Source organism: Strix uralensis, chromosome 5 (genome assembly GCF_047716275.1).
Source record: "Strix uralensis isolate ZFMK-TIS-50842 chromosome 5, bStrUra1, whole genome shotgun sequence".
Lineage (NCBI taxonomy): Eukaryota > Metazoa > Chordata > Aves > Strigiformes > Strigidae > Strix > Strix uralensis.
The window spans coordinates 15,112,024-15,138,678 of NC_133976.1; the positions used below are offsets into that span (position 1 = coordinate 15,112,024).

The following is a 26,655-nucleotide window of genomic DNA, read 5'->3' on the forward strand; positions in this document are numbered from 1 at the left end:
ATACAAACCAACTTGTTCCAGGCTGGGAGAGTGGATTCTTAAAATAGCACATCTCCAGGCTTACACAGAAACTTCTGATTAAGACATCATCATATTTGACAGAAAGTGTTTCTTGATACGCAGAATACCAGCTATTGTCAATGTGCATACAGTGCTTTTTGGCTGTTCAAAAACATTCATCTGAAGTGATAAAACTTTGATGTTTCCTAAAGTAAATTCACATCCTTGAAATCTACTACAATAGATAACCCAAAGTTGTTAGACCTGTTACTCAGCATTTTTCATGTAAGCACAGTACACATTTTACCCTAGTGGGAACAGAATTGCAACTTTAGCAGTAACATTAAAACAAACTTAAGTACTGAAACTGTGGTACTGGAGTCACATGTTTTTATGCATTTAGCAATATTTTAAAAATTAATATAAGCAACTACAAAAATTAAGGAAATCAAGAGCTAAGACAAAGATAAGGAGAGCCTCAGACAATGCTTGAGGGCTGTGAAAGACAACATGTGAAACAGAAGCATGTAACATGTTGGGCTGGTGCAGGTGAGAGAAGTAAGGGGAAAAAAAGATAGAGATTAAAAAATAAATGTAGTTGATGTCATGAAAGGCATCAAGGCATTTTAGAACCTTTTGGAGTGTGGGAGGGGTTGTTTCAGTCTGGGTGGTTTTGTTTCTCTTACAACTAAGAAACAGAGATTTCTTCTCTATTCTTATAACTAGGATGTCAGGAAGACAACAGGGATGCAATATTTGTGTATTTATTGTAAAATGTATAAATAAGGTACGGCTAAGTGGAAAAGTAAAGCTGAAGACAGTTGTGCATCTGGACCCCAAATGAGCAGTTGTTCATAACTCTTGTATAAATAAATTCCATGATTAAAGATCAGGTCTTTAAAAACCTCACAAGAACCAGCGTTGGGATTTGCATAACAATGTTTACTACCCTCATCGACGCTGCTGAACTGCACACAGAACTGCACACACCTTTACAGTAATCCGCAGGATCCTCTTGCTCCTCATCGTCGGACCCTAAAATCTCCTCCTCTGGCTCTGGCGGGGTAGGCTCGGGCAGGGGTGGAGGTGGGGGCGGGGGTGGAGGTGGAGGTGCGGAGGGAGCTTTCTGTTGAGGCTCTGGCCTGAAAATGAAAGAGAGCGCACACTTAGTAAAGAGCTTCCTCACAGGGGTAACCCAACCCTTCAGAGGGGAAGAAAAAACACCTTGGGAAATACCAGTGAAGCGTGTCTCACTTATGTTCTCACTGTCATCTTTTGTATCACCCATGGGACCCCAGAGAGGCACAGAGAGAGATGCACCCAACCAGACCAAAAGTAGGTCTCAAGTGAATTTGGACTTACTCACGGGAACAGTTTGCAAAAGATATATAAAATATATAATCAGATATGGACAAGCTTTTAGAATTCCTGATGAGCAAATGAGAAGTTAGACCTATCTTCTTGAGCATGACAGAAGAAATATTTTTCAGAGAATATCAAGTTATTTGAAAGCTCCTGCCTGGTAGCTTAAGGAAGAGAGATTTCATTAATACACAGCAAGAAACAGTCTTCTAGCGACACTGACCCAAACCAGATGACTTAATGCACTTCTCATCTGTAGCCACTGCCAAGACTATGGAAAGCTGTATCAGTATTCAAAATACTAAAAACAGCTATTTGGAAGAGAAAAAAAATTAATCATCCTAGGTAGCCTATGATGCACTTCCAGAACACACACAGCATGCTTTAATATGCACTAATTGAAAACAAAACAAAACCACACCACCAAAGCCCAACACTGCCAACCAAGAAGTGTTTTTCTGTCTGTCTTGCATCTCCAGTTTAGAAAAAACAAAAAAGTGAAATATGTTTTACATCCTATTCCAAGAAAGGCTGTACTTGATATTTCTAAACACCTACAATTTACTCACATTTTGAAATTCTGAGTATTTTCGATACACATAAAAAATTCAATTCAGGATTGAAGCATACTTGTTTGTCAAATAACTAAGAAAGCCTTCTCCAAACAGGTTGATGCTGTTATTTTTTGTATTCACACTTCATACAAATAAAAGGATATATACTTGCCAAATAATATACTTGCAAAATACATTTGCGAAGTAACTTAAAGCATTTGTGCCATCAAAAGCTGCTAGCATTTGCATTTTTATCTACTTCAAAACTAAGCTGAGTGAAAAATATCATATTAACAGTATTTTGTCATTCATACAATAAAAAAACAGATATCTGTAATTTGCTGATTTTTCAGCTCCCAAAATTCTGATTCAAATACTTCCCTGAGCATGAGTAAAAACTGCATTTATCTTTATCCCACTCCTATAGTCCTCCTCCTTATAATTCCCACCACCACTTTTTCTTTTTACACACTGCAATTGTTCAAGACAGACAGAGCATTTGGAGTCGAAGAGTACACAGTTGGTCAGAAATAAATTCCACTGGCAACATGCACCGCCTGCACAGCAGCTGCTATTATGCCTTTGCTTTAAAGGACATTACTGGAAGTTGCATGCATACCAAATTTATCTGCCTGCTACCCCTTTCAGATATAACATTCTTCTGTTCGTTCAGTAAATAGCCAGATTTAAAAAGGAGTATTTGGAACTAATATATTAAAGGCTTAAGTTATGATGAGAAATGTACCCAAATAAATAAATGTATGTAATTTTTAACCACATAATGCTTAGGACAGAATAGAAGAGAGACAAGGGATCCATTTGTAGGGTAAACAATAAATATGTCTGCCCGCGCTCCTACTTACATAAATTATGCCTTTTTTTTTTTTGCCTTTATCTTTCCTCTTTTGTTCCCAACAGATGTCTCTATATTGTACATTGCGAGGAAAGTAAACCGATACAGCAAATGGAAGGTACAGCACATTCTCTGACCACTTAATCTTACTACACATTAGATTAATGGCCCTCCAATAGCCTGGTTTCATGGTGTCAGCGAGCTGATGGCCCCTACGCCCAGTCTGATCTTGGCCGAAAGCTTTAATCAAACAAATCATAGTATACAGATCTACATTACAAACCTTGAAATCTCACCTACTGGGCACAAGACTATTTTGGATACACAGATCAAGACTATGAACACTTAAAAATTAATAATGCTAATGATGAGCAAGAAAAATAAAGCGTAGTAAAATAGCCTGCACTTCATCAATATATCTGAAAGCAGTGTGCCAGGTAACACAGGCACATCCATCAGTGCTTGCAGTCCTTATTTTGGACAGTACCATCATTTTACCTCACTCTGACCACAAGTTTCAATGTTATTATTTTGGTCACCTAAGACAGTACAAATACAGCAAAACCTAGGGTAGGTTAGGGTAATGCGGTACAGGGGTCATAAGTTCAAGAATCCACTGAAGTTGTGCCAATTTTGTCTTTTAAGATAACAACTACTTGCTCGATTTCTTCACATGATAAATATAATACTTTAAAAAGAATTAGAAGCATTTCTGGAATTGAGATTCACGCACTTTGTTGCTCATTTTGAAATAAACGTCAAGGAATACCAAGAATCTCCTTCCATGAGAGGAAGTGCACATCCCAAGATTTAAAAAAAGCCAATATTTGAATTTATTGCTAGGGAAATAGACTAAGAAAATAGACCTGCTTCTGAGTCTCTTTCAAGCTACTATATTTGATTTTGTTTTGAAAAGGGTTATTTTTTTCCTGTCTCCAATCCTAGTTGTATTTCGTATTCAGGAGTGCTTTCTTATTGTCCTTTGTGGACATCAGGAAGGAAGATAAGATACTACTTTATTTCCTTCTGGAGTTATTTATGATTTTATCTGTGAATAACAAAACACTGATTTAAACAGAGGAAGATCTTTGATTTGTCCTTTTAGCTTTGCTTGCACCTTTTGAAGCAATCAAATATTAGTACATGATGAAGGATGAAGGAAAGAAATGCTGCCGAGTTACATCAGTCTGACTATTAATTCTGCATTATTGGCTTATTTTTCTATTTTTTGCTTCAGCTTAGAATTTTCAGCAATGGATTCTTAGCATTGTTCTTTGGTTTTATTCACTTTTACTTTTCTGGGGTATATGTAAAGATCAAGTCTTCAACACTTGACTTGGCTGCTTAAATTCTGCCTACGAGTTGAGTAACTCATCCTGGCATCACCAATGCTTGCTCTTCTGCCAATACACATTTTCACAGTGTTACGTAGGACATCAGTTGACGAGAGAACTCCAGTTTTGCTATTTCTTAGTAGCCCTTTTACTGAATTGGAAAGATAAGCTATGATGAATGTTTCAACAATATCCTCCTTTGCGATGTATGGCATGAATATATACTTGATTCAGCTTAGATTTCATTTTTCCAGTACAGAGTTTGTTAAAATGTAAATTATTTTTTCTTCAAAGTGGACTTTAAAACATCTTTGACATTAAAAATCTAGTCATTAAGAAAGCTGTGAGTAATAAACATGTATGCTAACCTCCATTTCCTTTTCAGAAAAATAATTGTCAAAAACTATCATAACAAGCTATTCAACAGCTGCATTATTTTAAGTTATTACTCTTTCTTATTTCCTAAAACATTGTATGTAGTGATATGCATCAGGTAATGCATGCATGCAGAGGCATATACTAAATTTGTTTTTCTTTTCTCTGAAGTAACCACTTGGTACTTTTTGGTCTACCACTACTAGGTGGTAGTGGACATCACCATCCAACTCTTAATTAATAGAAGATGATGACACACCATTTCTAGACTCACAGTATTCTGTCAGTAGGTGTGCAGAGAACTGACCATCTCCGCAGGCTACAATGACAAACCTTATAATTGTACTGCAAGAAGCATTACAAACAATCAACAAACACTAGCCAGGATGTCTCATCTTTTAATTACTCACTTTTAAATGGACAAAAATAAATTTACAACAGAGTCCAATCAAAATACAATGAAATTCTATTTTTAACCTGCTCTTAGAGGGAATGCCTAGTAAAAGACACAAGAAAAGCGGAAGCATTTCTCCTCTACAGTGAACTTGAAGCAAAATACTCCATGCCGAAACACTGCATGGAGTCTTACAGAAAATCAATTGCCCACTTTAAGAAATGTAAAATTACTGACAACTTAATTTTACTGTTCTCCATCATGGACATGTTGCTCCATGTTCCAACTGGGGAACAGCCAATGGTAAAAGCAATCTCCATAACCTTAAGACCTGAAAATGCTGGGAAAATTATACCATGAGAAATTCAGGAAGAACTGTTTGGGGTTTTTTTGTTGTTGATGTTGCAGGGTTGTTTGCTATTCTTCTGTCCAGGAAAAAGGTAAAACAAGAGCAGCAAGAGCGATTAAAACCACAAAATGCCTTCCATATGGGAAGCATCTGAACATACCAGAACTCTTCAGCCAGGAAAACAGACAGCGGAGATCTGTAAAATCTTGAGAGGCACAGAGAAAGCGAATAGGAAATGACTGTTCACTGCCTCTCCCCACACAATTGAGACGAGTTGACAAAAAATCTAAAGAAGAAAAAATTACTCATGCAACATGATGTTAAAAACTAAAGCCACCCTTCTTCCTCAGATACCACGGATAAGGGAAGTTAGCTAAGTTCAAACAGGGCTCAGAAAAACTCATGAAAGAAAAATTGACTGATAGCCAATATAAAACTGCCTTTGACTCACAAAGCCCATCAGCCTGAGATCACTGGATTTGGGCAAGTATTCAGCGCATCAGGGCCCAACCCTGCACCCTTCCCCAGGCAACTGCTCCTGGCCAGAGGGAACACAGATGCACCTCGGCTCTGATCTCATGAAGTCACTTCATCTTCAGACATTCCTTCCTTTTCTTCAGCAAATTAATTACTTCCATTACTAAAAACCAAAACAGACCTCAGGCCTCTTTATTCAAAACCCTCATAGACAAAAATTACGTTTTTATGATTAGCAGGTAATGGGTAATAATGCATTGCAGGCAAGATTGCTATACAACAAGATTACTTGCAGAATCCTCATATTGTTCTCCATGGAGAACAGGCATATAACGGAGTGATCTTTCTCTATGAAAGCTGTACTATTGAATTAATTAACTTATAAACTACTTTTAGGTAAACAGAACTTTACCTTGAAAGTAGCTAAAACCTGCACCTGGTTCTCCTACCTTTAGGAGAGCATTGCCTCAGAAGGAAAACGGACGTAAGTCAAATGAAAAAAAATTGTGAGGGAGGTAGAAATTGGTGGGGTTAACTTAAGAACTACCTCAATCTGAGGGGAAAACAACACTCTCCTTAAGGTTTTCAGATGAACACATCCAGAGAATTTTTTTGCTAATAGAAAATGCAATTAAAAGGAAGTTAAACGACTCCTTCATATATTTAATAAAATCAAATTTAGAATAAACTGTGTTCTAACAATGTTACAAACCTCCTGACAGGTCCACAGAGGCTCTTTGGGGAATTTCAAATTGAAGAGGAAAAAAAAGGCGGCAGGGGGAGGGTAAACATCAGAAGAAATGTGCTGTAAACCTCCTAACGTTGAGATGTGAGCTTTAAGAAATCTATGAGTGGGTGTGGGTCCATCTGGAAGGAGCACCAGTTATGCTTCCCTCCAGCTCCAGAAGGCAAAATCTTTCATGCTCCCAGGCAAGGCTCTCAGGTGCTATAGAGCTCTAAAGTCTGAAATCTCTATACATAAGTTTCTTCCAGCTGTTACTAATTGCTTAAGGACTCAGTTATTTGGATTTCTTTCTCACAAGCCACAAAAATACAAGAAAGATCAAAACAACCCCAAAGTTCTTGCTCGAGGAACAACATTATGTCGCATATTTCGAGTAAGATTTAAAATTGGTTATAATTCTGAATAATTTTAAATTTTAATAGTGATAATAAATTATTTGTAACTTATTATAATAATTTTAATTATGCCAGAGGTCATCTAACTGTTTTTAGAAACAAAGTCTATAAATTCAGAAGGAAACAGAGCATAAGGAGACATGTTTTTAACTAACTCCAAGAAATTCTTAATGTGAACTTCCAGAGGCAGCTTTGGTTTACATGAAAAGCACTGTTTGTGTTCTTACACTGGTGCAAAACTATACTACAATTTCCAATTGCTTCTCAGCCTTTTGGCTAAGTGTAGTGCAGAAAATCCATGCATAAAAAGAGACACTGCAGGCATGTCACAAGCATGAAACAGTTTCTACATCTGGTCATTATCAAACAAAATTATCATTCCTCCTAGAACTGTTAACATTCCTTCGAAAGATACCATTATACTGTCAAACATCAATCAAAAGACCAGTGGAAACCCTCCTGGAATGGAGCAGGCTGAGTCACAGTAGCTTCTGTAACCTCAAACAAACAACAAGACAGAGAATTAATTTTTCATTCCCATCTTGCTTACTAACTTTTTGGAGGCAACCTTGGGTTCCAATGCATACCCAAAGTCAAACGCCAAGGAACTATGCCTTCTTCCATTCAAAACAACAGGTACTATAAATAAACACCATTTCAAGCAGCTAGTACTGCAGTCTTACCATGCCACCACTCCAGCCCAGTAGCAGAGTGCTGATGCAAAGAGAGATCCTTCTCATTTTCCACTCCTCACCATAAAGTTTCTCCCTTGCCTCAGTGCTGGATCTAGCAATTGCACAGCCACGATGGGTAACGAATCCATGAACTGGGCTCCCTCACTCTACAGCCATGTCAGAGGCAAGGCGAGCAGGAGGAGCACACTGCCAAGGACAGAGCTGAGGGGAAACCAGTAGCAGCCTACCGTTATATCAAATCACATGTAACATGAAGCAGTAAGGTCTGCCAGGTTTGTAGATATTACAGGGCGTAGCTCTTCTGGGCTTTCTCTGTCATGGAGTTACACCATGTTCCCAGAAGTACTTCATTTCAAGCTCTGAAAGTCAGTCCCAAATGAAATTTTGTTCTCAAACACATACAATTCTGTTAAAATGCTCTGAAGACAGCAAACCAGAAGCCAAATCTATCCAGGAAGCCCCAATCTTAAGCGAACTTGCCAAGGTTCCTCCTCAAATCCTGTTCTTCTCCTCAAATACTGTTCTTCTTGCGGAGTTCTACTTTCCAGACCAGTCAGCCATTACAGAGGAAAAAAAGTCAACAGTTAAAAAAGAAAAAACAGACCCAGCTGGTGACACAAAAAGAAAATACCTATATGTACACTCAGCAGCTTGCACTTTACCCATATTTCTAGTCACCAGCAAAGTGTTGTAAAGACTGAGAAAGTTATGGGGAAAAAAAAAAAAAGCACAAATTCCTAAAAGCCAAAGAGGAGAAACACAGCTGCCATAATTCCATGGAATGTGTACTGATCAATGGAGAATACAGAGTTTCTTATATATGCATCATAACATGCCAAAATGAAACCTCCACCTGAAGTAAGTCAGATAAGGAATATTGTTCCAATGCAGTGACAAAAACTTAGTTAAAAAACAAGCCAGTCTCATAAACCACATATGAAGCTTCACCTTTTCCAAATCCTCTTGCAACAGGAGTCCTTTCCCATGCTGCAGGGCTCCTTCCTCTGTCTCCCTGTGTATGCACTTCCACTTCTGACCGGTCAGAAGACCTGACAGGAAACACTGGCACGCAGTAATAGAAGTGCCACTATCGGCTTTGACTTCTCTTTCCTCTTACTGTGGTTAAGCTGTGTGATGGATTACTTTTAACAGAATGACTCACGAGGGTATAAATGGAAATTAATTTTTTACTTTCTTTTTGGGGTGTTACGTTGTAGTATTTAATTTCTGCCTTTCTCTTTGGCATGTTAAATTATAGTGTTTCTAGTCTTTCTATTAATAAAGATATAATCAGAAAACATGCTGTTGCTGCTTCAGTATCTTACAGTTGCCACCAGCGACAAATTTGCAAGCTTTGAAGGGGAGTGGGAAGAAGCACCCTCTGCTCTCCCAACAGCCCTATCTGCCCCTGGAAAAGTTAGTAGATTTAACTTAGTTTGGCATAAAAACCCCTTAAGTCAACGACCCTCTGAAGTAAAAAATGGACTCAAATATGAATTCATAACTAAATTATGAAACATAGGATTTAGTCTTTGTTTATTAGTACAAGCCAACGACTCCCTTAGAGTTAATATAAACATACATACACTACAAGGAAATATATATTCCATTTGTATGTGTTCAAAACCGTACAAAGACAACTGTGATAATCTTAAGCAAAATGAGTAGGTGTAAATCAACAAATGAGTGTTTTGTGCCCCTTTTTACCTATTTAACAGCCTAGTAGAAAAGATTTCATAGGAACAGTGAAATTGTAACCCTTCACTTAATATCAAATGCCGTCAGCAGCAGAGTACCTCTTGCTTTTTTGTTCCCCCAAAAGCACCCCGGTGGAATGTAATCCTGACTTCATGAGATCATCTCAATGCAAAAAAGCATTTTTCATCTCCTTGCTTAGTTAATGTTTGGAAGACCTATTAATCCTGTTAGTGCAGATGCATCATGCTCTGGATTATGTCTGGGAACTGAATTCTATGAGCAATTAGAAAAGGGTAAGCAGACAAGCATTTTGGATGGGACAAACTCCGAGGGACATAACAGGCAGGGAAAAAAAAAAGAACCCAGAGGAACAAGGCTGCATGACTAAGTCAGCAACGAGAGGAACCTCTCTGTCTGCAGCAAATACAAAGCACCACTGCAGTGACAAATTCTAATGATACTAAACTTCACCTCGTTAACCTTGCTTTCGACAAGCTGGAATGAGCATTTTTCATGAACTCTTTACAGTAACAATCATAACTCCTTTTCACTAACAGACTCTTTCAAATTGAAGGACTGATCTCGAATCCTAAAAACACACAACACTCCTCCCAAACTTCCAAATGCTAGTAACATTTCCTCTATATAACTTTACAAGAATTTTAAGAAATCTCTTCACAATTCCTACTAGCATTTTACAAAAGTACCTATGCTTGCACAGCAGTTATCACTAAATAATAAAAACAAGCTAAACAAGAGCAACTTACAACTTTTTACATTAAATATTAGACATAAGTTGCAACTATGCCTATTATTCCGAAACATTTTGCCAGTGTTCAAAACTTACTAAAATTCTTCCGTTTTAGGTATATGTGGCTGTAAGTACAATAAATGAAATGTCTGCTTTGAGTTTCTATATATTGCTTGTTCATGTTAATTTAAGCACCCATTTTCGTAACAGAAATACATAAAAGAAGCAAAGATATTGCAATGTCCAGCAGCAGTCAAAAGCGAGAAAACGGCAAAATTACAGACACGTGTTTTTCACGAAAACTCATTCTCACCCAAATGCAGATAAATAGCAAGCAGCTGGTTTTAAATATGCCATATTTTAAAATACGGCCTCAAATACTTTGAGGGCTGCACCTATACCTGGAGGCAAACAAAATTTTAGCATCCATTCTTCTATATCTAGTATTATCACAAGCAAGAACATAACTTTGAAACCTGGACACTGACCATGGCTAAGCCAGGACCAAGAAATGAGCTGCCATTAAGCACAAACATGGCATATTTTTGCTGGTCTGCTTAGATCTGCACAATGGCTTTGCCAAGCTTTTCTGCATCTGGGAGAGCTTTCAGAGCAGCAGTTACACAGAGGTGAAAAGGAATCAAGAACATGGTTGCTCTTTAGCCCAGAATAGACTGGCTTTTCATCTCCAGTATGAGGACTTTCACTGACTGACTCAATGAGGCCTTTCTCACCTTCTTCTCAGGTAATACACCATGCAAGTCATGACCCTTTGATCTTTTTGTCTTGTCTTCATAGAGGCAGTAGCAATTATTACTGTTCAGACACATGGAAACACTTTTTGTTTGGATACTTGTTTGATAAATCGATCTAGAAGAAAACAGTAACTTAAGTTCCTGAGGGAAAAAAGTGTCTTTTTTTTTTTTTTTTAAAGTGTCTAGATCTCTGAATATTTTCTTCACTTGCATACTTTTTAATGCAAAATTTACAGCTGATCTCTTGCCCAACCACCTTATAGAACATGGCATCTTTTATTTATTTTATGCACATTTCATGACATGTTTCCAAAAGCTGCTGCACTCAGTGTCCTCTCCTGTCACAGGTTCCCTCAATGCAGAGGTCATTATTCCTCAGTTCATAAGATTCCTCCATGTGCTGTGTTGCCTATTCAACATTCCCAGGGAAATGCCTTTCGATCCCTTATTCCCATCAACTCTTTGTCTTGTGAGCTGTAGAGCCCATTTTGGAGCTCTCCGGTTTTTTTTGAAGCTGGCAAGTGAGGGTCCTTTCATTTGACTGGATCTTCAATAAGCAGCAGCCATTTCAGGAGAGCCCTGTTCAGCTGGTTCTGCTGGCTTGGATGAAGCAGTTTTGGATACCAAATACTGTGACAATTCCTAATGAGGTTTTCAGAATCTCTTTTGTGTCAGCAAGTCTGAAAGTAAGGGTTATCAGACCATCTGACTCATTCTAGCCTTGGCGTGCTTTACCTCACAGCATGGAAGCTGGATGACTCACTTATTGGAATATTCTAATTTCTAACAGCAAGAGACAGTCTCATCCTTGGTGGAAAAGCACTCAAGGAATCCCTGCTGTTGTGGTATCCCAGATGAACATTCTCCCCTGTAGCGAAGACACAACTGTAAAGATGCACCTGCCTCCTACAACGAGATCTTTCCATATCCTATGCCTTGATACCAGAACACTGTGACTGAAGCTTCCCCTACCAGGTCAGTAAACTGTATACCTCAGAAAAGGAAGCTCATCTGTTAAAGGTAAACTCTGAGCCCAGTTTACAACAGGAAGTAAACAGCAACTATTACTACCAGGAGGCTATCACCTCCACTTCACTTCTTTTTCATAAGTAACCCCATCTCAGGGTTTCTCAGGGAAGGACAATGGTGTTTGCACCTGACCGCTACACAGAGCTGTTTGCAAAACTGAAGAACTTTCCGATTCCAGGTTTAGAAAGTCAAATGTCCAGGATAATTGGCATGGCACAGTAAAGGTCAGAAACACTGTGGTGCTGAGTCCTAATGACAGTAAAGGACGGTGACATCATGACTTCAAACCCATGACGTACTACAAGCGGAAACTGAGGTCCAACGAACATTATAAGTTTACTGCTGCTGAAAATGGAAACATTAAGGTGTTACGGTGGTGGCAAAGCTTCTGATCTGACTGGTGCTAAAACTAAGACACGCTACATATGTTTGCAATGTATTGCCTTGACTTTCACTAAGCTGAGTCAGTGCCAAAGCCAGCTAAAGTCTACTCTGGCATTGGCTCAGTTATCTGACAAGTCTCAGAGTAAGTCTTCGAGAAGCTATGTAGACTATCAACAATAATGGATGGAAAAGAGCTGAAGGGAACTCAAAGCTGAACCAATGTGTTTCAAGAGACGAAGCTGAGAGAACTGAAAGTGCACCAGGCTCATCTCACCTTATGTACCTACAGTTACTGCAGAAACAAAGTTGGTTTTCTACTCCTGAATGAAGAGGTGTATATTCAGTCAGTGCTACTGTGCACACGGGCTATCACTTCGAGCTTTGATTTGCTAAACCTCTGAAAAGATGATAGCTGAAACATATGCTGATTGCAGGATGGAATAGGGATACTCCACTCTAAGTGAGACATCTTTAAATCATCAGTATGACAAGGCAGCCAAGCCTTGGACAGCTGTAAAATGCCTTCGAGCTTAATCCTGATTGATAGTGTGGGTGCCAGACATAGGGAAGAGGCTAATATTCCTCTGTGAATGTTTTATCTACTTGGATTTCTACAAGAGTCCCAGTTGGGATAAATCAGTTCCCTTCAAACATTTGATGAATACCTGCTAGGCAACACCAGATACAGACTAACTGTATAGTGCTAGGGTTGGAAAAGAAAGATGATGATTCATTGAGATGAACGGAGCCCTTCACACTTCTGAAGAATACTGCTTCCAGCTAGGTTCATCTTCTCACAAGGTTCTGACTTCTCAGAACATCCCACTTCATCGAGGTGAAGCAAGTACTTTGCAGTGTAGGAGGCGCAGAGAAATGCAAAGCTTCACCCTAGTCCCATAAAAGATAAAAGAGAAACCGCAGGCTTTAGAAATCCTTTCCCTTAATGACTCCTGGTACCCAAAAGAAAATGTAGCATTTCTAGAAAGCTCCCCAATCATCCTCACTCCTAACTTTTTCATTAATAACAAAGGAAAATAACTACATGAAGATCTCATCAATGCAGATTTAATTCTCTAGGAATCTAACTTCTAGGGAAGTATATAGGAAGCAGCCTTTTTTTGCTTATCTTAAGCACAACCTCACCACTCATCACCTGATGTCCCAGTCTATCCCTATCCGCTATCTTCACAAGTACATGGAAGACGGTTTGTAAAATAATGTCCATAATTCTTCCAATTTCATCTGAATTCCCCTTATGTATCTGTGTATCAGCTACAACCATTTCTTGAACAAATAATGATGGCACCTAATACACAAATGGCAAGCAAAAATATACAGGGAGGAGCAGTTGTGCAGAACTACTGGATGGTCTTCAAGAAATAAAGGGCATGAGGGGCCTTGGCTTCCTCGTCATTCTCAGTGACAGAGGGGGAAAAAATAAAAATAGAGGAGGCAGTGTCAGAGCTCTCACCAGTCCTATAATCATACAAAATGTAGAAAAAGGTATACTAAGTACCACTGAAAGATAAAAGAGGGTTGAAAGAACAAACAAGTGAGAATTATCTTTTGAAAACCCAGATAAAACCAGACAGATAGGATTGCCATAAAAAAAGAACAAGATTTTTCTGGAAGTCCTCAAAGACCTTCACAAAAATGATTTTAAAAGAGTTCAGAAGGTGAAAACAAGACTGAAAAGGCTAGCAGACTAAGCCAAAACTCAGTCTATTTTGTCCCTGTTTTGCCCCAACACAAAACTTTCTTTGTCCTCAGTACAGAAGACTCCTTGCTATTTCCATGCAAATATAGCAATAGTAATTGTATATGTTTAACAGTGCTGTTCTGTAACATTAGATAAAAAAATTTCTATTGCAAACAGCAAACAATAGGTTTCAATTTCCACTGTTATACAGATCTATTTTTCAACAGATTCATAAAAAATTTTAGATGTTTTTGTGCCTTGAAATACATTTCCTATCTAAAAATGTAGGTCTGCATCTCTCCCCTTGCATAAAAATACAAACCAGAGCACAGCATCGGCCTTTCTTCCCAGTGCCGCCAAGTTGCCATGGAAACTGGCCCTGATTTCTACTGCCAATATAGGTTCCATGTAAGCAGGAAAAGAGCTTAAGTAATATTTATATAATATGCAACAGATAACATATATACAACATTTATTATTTCATTGGAGACCTGCAGACTGGCTGAAGTGGCCTAAAGAATTTTCAGACTGTTTCTATCAGACATCCAAAGTATATTTATATTGCTAGCCTCAAAATCATAGCATAGGAAATACATACATATGTAGAATTCAGTATATTCTTTTCTCCCTCTTGTTTTCAATCAAAAAGACAGATAAGGAAATGAAATCATGTGTTCTTGAATTGTACTGTGAAAAAAATAGAATTTAATTTATTCCTTTAAGAGAGACAACCCCTTTTTGCCTTATTCTCAAAAAGCCATGATAGAAGACTGTAAAGGCTTTCTTGTAACAAAGGAAAGCCAACCTAACCATCAGTATTTCTCTTCTTTTAATAGGACGGCATGTCTTGTCTTCTCCCCATCCCCTTCAAACAAATTTCCTGTAAAAATATTGCACTAAAAATACTGCCCTGCAATTCTGGCGGGTTTTGGTGGGTTTTTTTTTCTGAATACAAGCTGTGCATGCCCACACAGCTAGCCTTCACTGAATCACAGAAGGGTTGAGGCTGGAAGGGACCTCTGGCGGTTGTCTGGTGCAACCCCCTTGCTGCTCCAGCACGGCCACCTAGAGCCAGTTGCCCAGGAACATGTCCAGATGGCTTATTTTGACTATCTGCTAGGATGGAGACTCCACCACCTTTCTGGGCAACCAACCATGCCAGTGCTCAGCTTTAACCACCACACATGAGGATCAGGACACACATTCAAACTTCTAAAGGGCAAACAATCCACGGGTTAATGCCCCAAAAATGTTTTCAATACCTAAACAACTTTAACAGCTTACTGTAAAATGACAGAATAGAAAATACCTTTCAAGTCTATTTAAAGGGGTGGTAAATGCTGCAGAGACTCTTACACATAGAAGAAAAAAATGAAGTCTAATTTCTCTCACCTCTGCTAAGACTTTCTCAGAATACTTTTTCAAAGGTAACATTTCTGACTAGAGATATGAGAATGGAAGACAGAGACACACACACTCTCTACATGCAGACAGCCTTGGAAGGACTCTCAAATCCCTGATCTGCATGATCTAAGACATAGTTTTTACTTCAAGTATCTGTAGTTCTTTCCTATGCCATAAGCCAATACCCAAAGCCTATTACTAGAGGCAAGTCTTACCCTCTTTCTCACCTATACAGCCTTTCCTCCAAATAAAATGTTTTAATTTACAAACATGAACTAGAATGAAACATCCTTCTTGAGACAGAAGTCCCATAGAAAAGGAGCAGACCCAAGAACTTGAGTGCAATGATATCAGAAGGGCTCTTCTAGGACAGATCAAAGATCCACATAGGCCAGCATCCTATATTTAGAAAACCAACTATGTGCAGATGTCCAAGGAAAAGCGTAAGAGCAAGCTAAGCGCACAGGGATCCTTCCTCCCCCAAGCAGTCCCCTGGTCTCCAACAAATGGCAGCTCAGAGGCCACCAGATGGGATTCCTATGTATTTAGTAACTCCCACCTGGTATTTATTCCACAAATCTATCCAGCTCCCCCTTGAGCATATGGAAACTTCTAACATCCACATACTATGGCATGAAATTCCAGAGCATACTGGCACCTTTTCCAAAGGATCATCTTCTTGTGTTTGTTCTGCATCTGCCATCTCATAACTTCAGCTGACATCCTTTGATTCTTGTACTGAAAGCGACTGCGAACAGTCATTCTGCAGTCACCCTCTCCCTGGCACACAATTTAATACGCATCTACTGTATCCCCCTCTGCCATCTGTTTTTCAGCCTTGAAGAGTCCTACTCAATTCTGTCTTTCCTCAAAGGAAAGCTGCTCCATAATTCCGGACCCTCCTCAAACCCTATCATGATTTGTACCCAGTATTCCATAGGCGATGCATGATGGGCTTATGTTCTAGCATAATGGTATTTTCTACTGTGATATCTCCTCCTTTGGTCCTAAGTATGTACTTGCCTTTTTTAATCACAATTGAACTCAAAGCTAATGCTTTTATGAAGCACCTATTTCAATAGTAGTTATTATTATTTTTCAATGTTTATCACTTTAACATTTATCTAGGCTGAATCTCGTTTGCCATTCTGACATCCAAAATGCTGGTAATATAGTGAAGTAGGCTTGATGTAGTTTTTTGACCAAGAGCCACCAAGATAAAAAGGAAAACAAGAAATGCATATGCTTCCACCAGATAATGTAACAAAATATCTTTGTATCTTCTGGAAAACAAAGAACTAGTTTTGATTGCGGGTTTTTTCTTAACATCCTAGGTCTATGCCTAGCTCCTGTAACTGCGACTCCCCAGAACTGTCTAATTATTTTCTAATGAGAGTGTGATTATGGTATGAGTTATTGCATCTTTGAATAGAAGTAATCAGTAGCTCTAAAAGGAAATGACATTTCCTTTTAAAATATCATTTTACATAAAAATAATTATGTATCTCATGAAATTAGTAAATGAGATTTTGGAATTGTAAAGAGATCTGAAATTAAAAATATTTACCAAAGTCATACACAAAGACTCTTGCTCTGCTTTAGTTAACATCAGAGAGCCCCATAAAAACATATATTTTGCAAACTAATGCAGAGAAGACATGTTCTTTAAGATAAATTTATCTTTGGCTCAAGGATACTACCCAGGTGTCATCTCTCTTGAAAAGAACATGTGTAATTTATGAATACAACCCGCGACTTCAAAACAGTCATCACATGCATAGAAATTCAAGTTTGAGGAAGAAATAATTGTCATTGACAGGAAAAAAGTATCAACACGAAAATACTAGATATTACAGATTAAACTGAAAGAGAAGAAGGGTGTTCATCATTACAATTCTGAAGCCATAATTTAGAAAGGTGAGGAGACTATTAGAAGCCTAGTTGACTTCAACTCCCTCTACAACAACAGCAGCAAAAAAGGGGCAATTTGCACATTAGGTAAGTAGTAAAAACAGGTATTTAATTTCAAATGAATGATGAGTATTGTATTAATAAATGAACAAACTTTATTAAAATAATTTTGCTTTTTATCAGTAGAGGAAAATATTACAGTTGAGAGATGGGGCTATTTAAATTTCAGTGATAACTAATGTTTACACTGCCAGAACATGAATAAAATTAACTGAACATGTTACAAAATTAAGTTTTGATCAGAAAAATACTTCTCTGGAAAGAGCTGCACTAAAAATATCGTGGTGACAATAGGTAAAGGTAAATGAGAACAATTTTAAAATCAGTCACATGGGCTTCATTGTTATCTATTTGCAAAAGCCTAGAATCAGCTCAGCCAGTGCAGGCCAGACAGCTCCATGCTTAAAGCAGATTTTGGCTAAGCAATCTAGAGAAGATACTGGTTGCTTCAGGCAATTTATAAATCGGTAGAAATCTTCCATATGTTTGTAGCAGGACAATATATTGAAATGTCTATTAAATTTTATAGTGTAGTATGTTTCATTTTCATTTCATTATTATGATTGTATAGGAGACCTGGCCTTTATAATGTTATTTATTTATTATTTATCAACTGATAAGAATATATTCAAATAAAGACCCTACAAAATAGTAGCAGGCTGCAACTTAATCCAATAACATAAAAAAAGTAATTTTCCCTTCAGCTATTTCTGTACAGACAAATTGTTATTCTCCGAGACGCCTGCTATTTACCTATGTCTATCATTAAATAAAAAGTAAAATATCTTTATGAATCATTAAGATCTATAAAAAAGAATAATGAAACAATTCTAGTTTGAAAGCAGCTGCTCTTTTGAGCAAATGAGAACTCCAGTACCAGAGTGATCTTTGTACAGATAGTCTGACATTCAGCAGGCTTCTCAACTATCTTCCACAAAAGGTGTATCCTCCATTGCACATGGACAGTGCACACATTAGGAATTTTAATATCAACTGAGCAAAAGCCTACCATCACTGTAATAAATACATAAATATGACAAAATGAACAGGAATTAATCCTGAAGTGAAAACTGCTTTTTAAATATAAAATACTAATTTGCACTTAAAAATTTCATGCTAAACCTCAGGCAGTTTGCTCTGACTTTGCTTTAAAGTTATTTTTCTTACTGTCAGGTCCCACTGGAAATAGCATTACACTATCTTATATGGTAACATACACTCAATTGCATGTACTTGAAGTGGTTTCCAAAGATACTGCCTAATAATCAGATCACCAGTGACCAGAAGCAAAATTATTATTATAAAGTGGGTTTTAAACTCTGTGGTTTTTTGTGGTTTGGTGTTTTTTTTTTTTTTTTTTTCAATCTGCAGAGTAAAATACAAACCTAAGCTAGGAGAAAGATGGCTGAGGGAAAAACTTTCCTGTTCATGTTCAAGGCTTTGCTCACTGACAACTCCAGCTCCTCTGCACACAGCTTTCCTGACCTACCCCAGTGAGAGTAGAAAACAGTCATAAGATATAAACAGGAAGATACATTCATTTATTTCCTGTATATTTTCTGACTCTGCTAAGAAAAGTATTTAGATCAATTAAAGGAAAACAGAGACATCAGAAATGTGACTTAGCTCATGTTTTCTTGCCAGGTTTTGAATTGTGACTGAGAACTGCAGCTACCACAGCCTCCGCCCAAAGAAAGGCTTTTGGTTCAAGAGTGGAGATCACATCAAAAGGACTGAATCAGTAGTCCAAAGATTTTGCCTCAGTTGAGCGGCAAAAAAACCTACATTGTTTTGCCCCTTCAGCCTCTGCCCCTTCTTTTTTGCCATTTATTTCAGGCATTTATCTATGGCATGTATTTAATACTTAGTTACACGATGTATTATCCCTATGAAAGTAAACCACAATCTTCCTAACAAAGAAAGTGTCAGGAGTAGACAAAAATTAAGCACTCCCTTCCCTTTTGTAAGGTATAGGCTGGTTATGTTACTTAAGTATTTGGTTTGCTGAACACTGTTCTATTACGTACAAAACTATTCTTATGGAATTAAATGCAACTGTGAATTTGACAATAATTTATCCGTGTCACAGTTACTCCAAGTTCTGACAGTGAAACAACAGAAACAAGGGTGCAACGGGTGGGCTGTGACTAGGCCCACATGAGAGCAGCCAATGCCACTGCCACCAGAGGCAGAGGTTCTCCTTCAGCATCCTCTGCAAACACTATGGATTCTCCAAGTACCTTTGCTATTTAATAGCTAGAGAACTGACTTACTGGTTCCTAAGACAGCCAAGGGATTTTCCCCTTGCAGCATGCTATCTCCTACCTCTCTTTCACTCAGGTTAATGCTCGTGTCTATGTCACCTTACCAGAGACACTCCTTGCATCAGAATACAGTATCACTCTGGGTACTGCAATGAAACAAAAATGTCAGAATATACACATGTGCAAGCAATGGAGAATGCACATGGGACACCAACACAAATACTTCAAAAGATACTTAATTTCAGGGTTTTTTTCCTTTTCAAAAAACAGATTTGATACACAGCCACCACACAATTTCTAGGCTCAAGAGAGTTTTAGCACAGTTCTGTCAGATATAATGCAACCAAAAGATAATCATACTCATTTTGCAAATGACATGATGTCATGGTGTGAGCCCAGAGGGCAACTGAGCATCGCACAGCCCCCCCCCGCCCCCCAGCACTGGCAAGGAGAGAATGAAGCAAAAGGCTCAGCAGTGGAGATAAGGACAGGCAGGGGTGGCTCACCCGTTATGGTCATGGGCAAAAGACAGGCTCCTTAGGGGAAGAAAAAAGGACATCACTTTCATTCAAAACACTAAAAACAATTACACTTAACAGACAGAATGGGACAGTGAGAAGCGTTACCACATCTTAAAAACACCTCCCCCTACCCCTCCCTTCTTCATGGGATCAGTTTTGTTCCCAGTATCTCTACCTCCTCCCCCAGTGGCACAGGGACAGCGGATGGCGGGTGCAGTCAGTCTACTGCTTCTTCCTGCAAAGAGGGTGGGGGGAAACACTCCTCTGCATTCTTCCCCCTGCTCCACGTGGCATCCCTCTCACGGAGACAGTCCTCCACAAACTTTCTCCATTATGAGTCCTCCCCGTGGGATGCATTCTTCTCGAGATGCTCCAGCGTAGGTCACCTCCACGTGCTGAAGTCCTCCCAGTGCCAAACTACAAGAGCCAGGGCTGCTTCTTTCCTCAGAGCCCTGGGGGTCCTCTGCAGGCAGATCTCTGCTCCACCAGTGACCTCCACGGTGGCAGGGGGGCAGCCCTGCCATCTCACCATGGGATACAGGGTGGTCTCTGCTCCAGTACACCTTCTTCACTTTTTTCTTCTTCCTTCCACTGATCTCTGTGTTCACATAGGTGTCCTTCTCATAATGTCTCCTCACAAGTCCCAACCCCCTCCCAGGTTCCCCTTCTTAAATACGTTATCACAGAGGCACACCCACCATTGCTAACTGGCTCGGCCTTGGCCAGAGCCAGGTCCAACTTGGAGCCAGGGGAGCTTCTAGAAGCTTCTTACAGGGGCCACCACTGTAGCCCCCTCCCCTGATACCGAAAACCCCTCCACACAAACCCAGGACACATGAGCATCCTTAAATTTTTCAACAGAATTTTATTCAGGTCAAGGGAATTCTCAGGAACCAGAAACCACGTGAGCAAAACTGCTGCTTCAAAGAAATAAATACGGCAGTAATTTGCATCACAACTACATGTGCAATGCAAAACATATGTGGACAGACTTCACATTGAAACAAAAAAAAGTATTAGTTGCTCTTACAAAACAAATCCAGGGTTTTGGGGTCCCACAAATGCTGGGGAAGAGGGCTTTAAGAATCATAGTGTGAGACATTATTCCAGATGTCCACTAAGAAACAGAAAAATATCTGAAAACAGGTCTAAGGCAAATGCAAAGCTTTCCATTTTCTTCAGCTTACATGTTATTTGTATATACATATCTGGCTTAGGAAGGATTTTCTTTTAAATTTAAAACTCAAATGCAGCAGTCAGGCTGCATATTTGTACAGGAATGGTTCTTTTGGAAAAACTGGAAATACTGGAAAACATAACTTGCGTGTTTTACTGTGTTACTTCCCATGCTCCACTTATTGTAGTTTTATTCTTTCAGTTGTTTGTTGGGTTTTTTTCTTAATTCTTTAGAGAAAAAAAGAACTTGGATGCATGAACTCTTAGTGTTACACGTGACTACACCCCAGAGTGAGCTCAAACTATAGCATTCTCCTACTCATATACACATTGTAAACTGAGTTATCACTTGAAAGGCAGGTGTAGACTGCATGTCTCCATTCCCCATGATGGAGGAGCCAGCACAAAAAAGAGGGAAGGGGTAAGGCCTGCAAAGCCGTATTTTTTTCGAAATGCAGAAGAGAATATTGCTGTAGCAACATACGTGAAATGAGTTTCTAGAATACTTTTTTTTTTCTCAGCTTGTGACAGTTCTGCAAGGCTAAATAACTGAGCATATGATTCCATGCCTAAAAAAGGTTTATGGATATATACTTAGAGAAATCCCTACAACGCCTGCTCTGATGTTTTGTTTTTGGTTTTGTTAAATTAAATTACTCTGCTCTTTGAAAGAGACTGGAAGAAATTCACTCATGGGAAGCAATGCGCTCATGGGAAGGATCAATTCTAAAAATGAACAGACTGCCTGAACTGTTAAAACCCTTGCTAAACTCCCAGATTTACCAAGCAACCTATCTAAAAAGTGCAGTACTTTTCTTCAGGTTATGGCTGAAAAGAAAATAACAGTTCTTCTGTCTGCTTCCTTCTTCTACCTAGGATCAAATAATGATCAGGAACTACGCCCAAATGACCCACATAAATTTGTTAAATTTAAAACTCCACAGAATTTTCATTGCGTTTTTTCCTTTACTGTACACTTGCATGAGCTTAAGTAAAACTAGTAATTTCATCTTCTATAAATTAAAAATCACCATAATGGAAAGGAAAAGGATACAATAATTGTGTCTATAAAAATTTGTGACTATAAAGACTGGACAAACTCCCCTGCAAGAAGTTAAATGCTTAAGGTCAAAAAGAGAGAATGTGGCTATGAGCAAAGTGTTCTTCCATATATTCCCTCTAAATCAAAATACTGAAAATAGATCTGGAATGTAGGTCTTTGGAGGAATATAAAAAAATAAAATTGAAAATAGCAAGTAACTTTAAAAAAGTATTTTCTTAAAAACACACTCTGCAGATCCCATTTGTACAGCTCAATAACCAGTCCAAACCAAAGGAGGCCATGTTTTGCAGAACTAGTCTCCTAAAATAAGCATGCAAAAAGGACAGTAAATTTTAAAAACTACTGCTGCAAGAGTGTATGAATAGAACAGCAAGTGACAGTTTTGCAAGTCTGCTTTCAACCCAGCAGAATGTGACCCCAATCCTTCCAGGATATGGACTGTAGTTAAATCAAAACATGTCTGAATGCAGGGTCTAATCCACACCCAAAGCTTATAAATGTGGGCACGCTCTTCCGCCAATTTAACTTCAAAGGCCATGGTAGGCCATGCTTCAAAAAGACTTAAATCTAAATCTTAACACAAACAGCTCTTAACCTTTTATCTCCTTTACTTTTCCCACCTGATCTACAATAGAATAGATTAGATGCAAATATGCATCTAATATATGGAAATGCAAATACTTCAATAGTTAAAACAGGACAAATTATCCAGAATGGTAGGATGAGGAACCAATTTACGAAAACTTTAAATGGATAGTCAAACCTCAAAACACAAAACAAAGTCACCCAGCACTTGTTATAGGACTCAGCCTTCACTGACAAGTGCACCATGGTGGTGTTAAAGCTGTGAAGGTCTAAAGATAGAAGGAAACAAAGCATACCAAGAACAGAAACAATCTTTTAATAAACAGTTCTTGATATTGGGAAGGCAGACTAGCCTTCAGGCTCACAGGTTTTAATCAAGATTGGTTCTTTTTAGAGCTGAGGAAAAAGCTCTGAGCCCAAAGACATGTTCACCTTCTCTAACTAATTTGGTCTAACAAAAACATAAGGTATTCAGTAATGTTAATGGTTTGCATAGCAAAGTTATTTCAGAAAAATTACCCTCTTGATAACCCTGTATCCACCCAGATTATGGACTGAGCAGTTAGGTGTGGTTCTAACAACGATCCTTCTGCACACACACAACACAGAAATCTTCAGATAAAGGCTCACAGATTTGACTTAAGTTCTCCGTTAAGTGCCCTTCAGCACTTCCTCAGTGACAACTGGCCCAAAATAATACCATCATGTTCACCACTGGCAGACCACTCCAGCAGGCTGGCTGCCAGCTTCTGTTGCTGCCCTCAGGCTCATCTCCGCGTCCTGCTCACCAGAACATCCACCAGCTTTCCCCAGGTGAGATCTCCACACTCCTCTCCAGCACTGGGTCCCAAGAATTCTGGAAGAGCATGGTATCTGTGAAAGTGTCTGAGCAGGTACATGCTGACGAGTACAGCCAGCTCTAGGCACAGCTACCCCCAGGTGTGACAGTACAGCCTGCCTGGGTTTGTACACCAAAAGCGCAGTAAAGGGTGCTCACCTCACTGCACTCAAGTCCCCCTAAAAGTCTTGGCATTATACCTCTACCCATGCAGTAAGATCAAAGCATTACAGTTACTGGCTTTTGAAGGACCTACTGCTTGTATTATGGATTCTCTCCCTTCTTAAATTAAGAAATATGGGGAGAGAAACTACTGTAGCAAAGATGATGACTGACATATAACGTGAAGGCATCCAATTGAGACTCTCATTTTGTACTTAGATAAAAATAATGTTATCATAAGAAACAGGATCATTACATTTTCTGGACATGAATAAGAGTTACTGAGTGTCTGTACACTAATATCCAACAAAGCCTGGTGCTTAAGACACTTGCCAGTATATTGTACTCCCTCCAAAATCAAAGAGTTCTTGTTAAAACAGGGCATCACTTTCAGTGCTTGACAGTCCATGGGCTGACTTAGAGAGGATACTCTTTGTAACAACACTGTAGAAAAGCCTGTGTAAAAAACGAGCTAAAAATATTTTGTGAGGAAAAGTCTAATGAAACACAATGAATTAAACCATATTTTTATGAGGATTTTTTTCTGCCTTCTGGCAGAAGGAAGAAAATGCAGTCCAGAGTTACACAACTTATACAGTACCCTAAAACCGAAGTTACACCACTTGCCTTCAAAATTACAAATTGGTCTGGCTGAGTATAATCTTACTCTTGAGCACTGCTCATGAACTGTCATTCAGATTTAAAAAAATTTAAAAAAAAATAGACTGACGAGTGGGTGTAATATGCAAGCAGCATGTGCTGCACGTACATAGTGGTGAAAGGGAACTCTAATTCTTAGCAGACTATAAGGAACTATTAACATCTATAAAAATCCAGACTTGAGAAAAATGGAAGTAACATGCATGGCAAAGATTTTCTTGATATTTATTTCTATTTTCTAATTACAACCAATTTTTGCACTTTTACTACACTTTGACTTCCCTTTCTAAGGGAGAACGAAAAAAAGGAAGGACATAATCTATGTGTCTATTAAGCGTGGAGAAAGAGTGCAAGAGGCACAGCTGGCATTCACACAATTCCCTAAGTCAGGGACATGCCAAATAGCAAAGCTTTCCATGGTGGTTTCTACACAACCTCACAGAGGCCTTCTTTTAGTTAGCTATGCTACATCTCATTTATAAATCTCTTAAACCCAGATTCCCAAACAAGCCTGGGTTCAAGAAAGCATTAATGAAGTTACAACTTCATCATTTTTTGAGATACTGGTTTTGCCTTTACAGACCCTAAAATTGGTTGCATTAATACTGTATTTTTTTAAGAAAGGAAGTATCAAGCATATTAAAAACTTGTGAAGAAGATTTTTAAGGAATCTTTTATTTCCTTAAGTTTACAGCAATCACATGTTTGGTTTCTTTTAAATAAACTTTTTGAGGAGTTCCAAAAAACGTGAATGAGAATAAACTGGCATTTTCCATGAAAAATATAATTAGATTGTCACTAATCGGAACAATGTCAAAATTTCACGACTAACCTTACAAAAGTGCCTTCTCATTTTCCTACAAAAAAGGGAGAGATGTAACTTATTTTTATACACAGGTGATTTTCAGCATTTTAAAATACTGCTAAAGCTCTGGATAAACACAGTGTCACTGATTTCAGTAAATAAATTAATGTGGGGGTGCAACCAAAAATTTTACAGCAGTACTATGGCAAAGGAAGACTGAAGTTAACTTGCAAGACTCTAGTCAAATTGCTGTGAGAGAGATGGAAACTAAGCTTGGAAATCATCACAGCGATCTGAAGCAGACACAAATACAAGGTGAATGTGATACCAGCTACTACATGTAAGCACCAGAGAATGGAATTTATGCACTAGTTAAGAAAACAGGAAAGCAGCAATTGAATCTATTTAAATTAAAAATGGACCCCATTTATCTGTAGGAACAGGTTATACGGTAGCTTGAAACTTCTCAATTGTAACAGAAGCAAAAGACTGAATAAAGAGTAGAAGAGAACTACTAAATTTTTAAAGTTTTTCATTTTTAAAACAACTCAAAATCAGGACCGCAACCTAAAGCCATCAATATTAAGCCTTATTAATATAAGGTTAATTCAGTAACTGTTCGAATTAGGAAGACAACAGAACTGAAATTTTCCAAGAACTAATATTCTTCTCACAACAAAAAGTTCTGGCTTTGGTTCTCTACATTAAAGGAGGACTCCAAAACACTGTAATGACTTCACTGATTCTGTATGTACTTTCACTTCTATTTCTATAAACAAACATATGAAATGTATACCAAGCATACTTACACCAACCACAAAACCAGGTAAGAACTGAAAATGTTTGTCCAGTTTTGTGTGAACCCCATGACCTTGCATCTCTCATGAATACTGTAATTACCTTGCTACTGCCATCAAAAAATTGTCTTGTACCTGCTTACCAGTTTATTGCCTAAAAAAACAAAGCCAAAAAACCAACAAACCAGAACCCCCCCCAAACTCCCTGTTAAAAACAGGGAGATGTGGGATTACATACCCTCCTTTTACAAGTTCTTTACAAAGTCTGAAAACCTGTAAATTTTCATTTTGGGATTTAAATATTTTTCTTATTTGTTCTTACTTTAGACATTAAACTACCATCTATGTTAGAAGATTTTTGTAGGGGGTTAAAAGAATTATGTGATTATGACTTTAGAGATACTCTGGATGATTAATTTAAGAATCGAGATGTAAAGTTTTATTCTGTTTTGTGCCCTCCACCCCAGTCTGCTTTGATAAGGATTCAACAACTCTGCCACTTTAATTAAAACAGCGAGAACTACTAATGCACATCTGACTCATGCAAAAAACCCTCCAGC

General features: G+C 38.4%; 1 protein-coding gene across 5 annotated transcripts in view; it reads right to left on the reverse strand.

Annotated features, from left to right (window-relative positions):
• Positions 1 to 26,655, reverse strand: part of SRPK2 (SRSF protein kinase 2) — a 148,795-nt gene that overhangs the window by 51,133 nt on the left and 71,007 nt on the right. For all 5 annotated transcript variants that reach the window (XM_074869944.1, XM_074869943.1, XM_074869940.1 and 2 more), the window contains one exon: positions 991 to 1,142. In XM_074869944.1, coding sequence (XP_074726045.1) covers positions 991 to 1,142 — 152 coding nt within the window. The remainder of the gene's footprint in view (positions 1 to 990; positions 1,143 to 26,655) is intronic.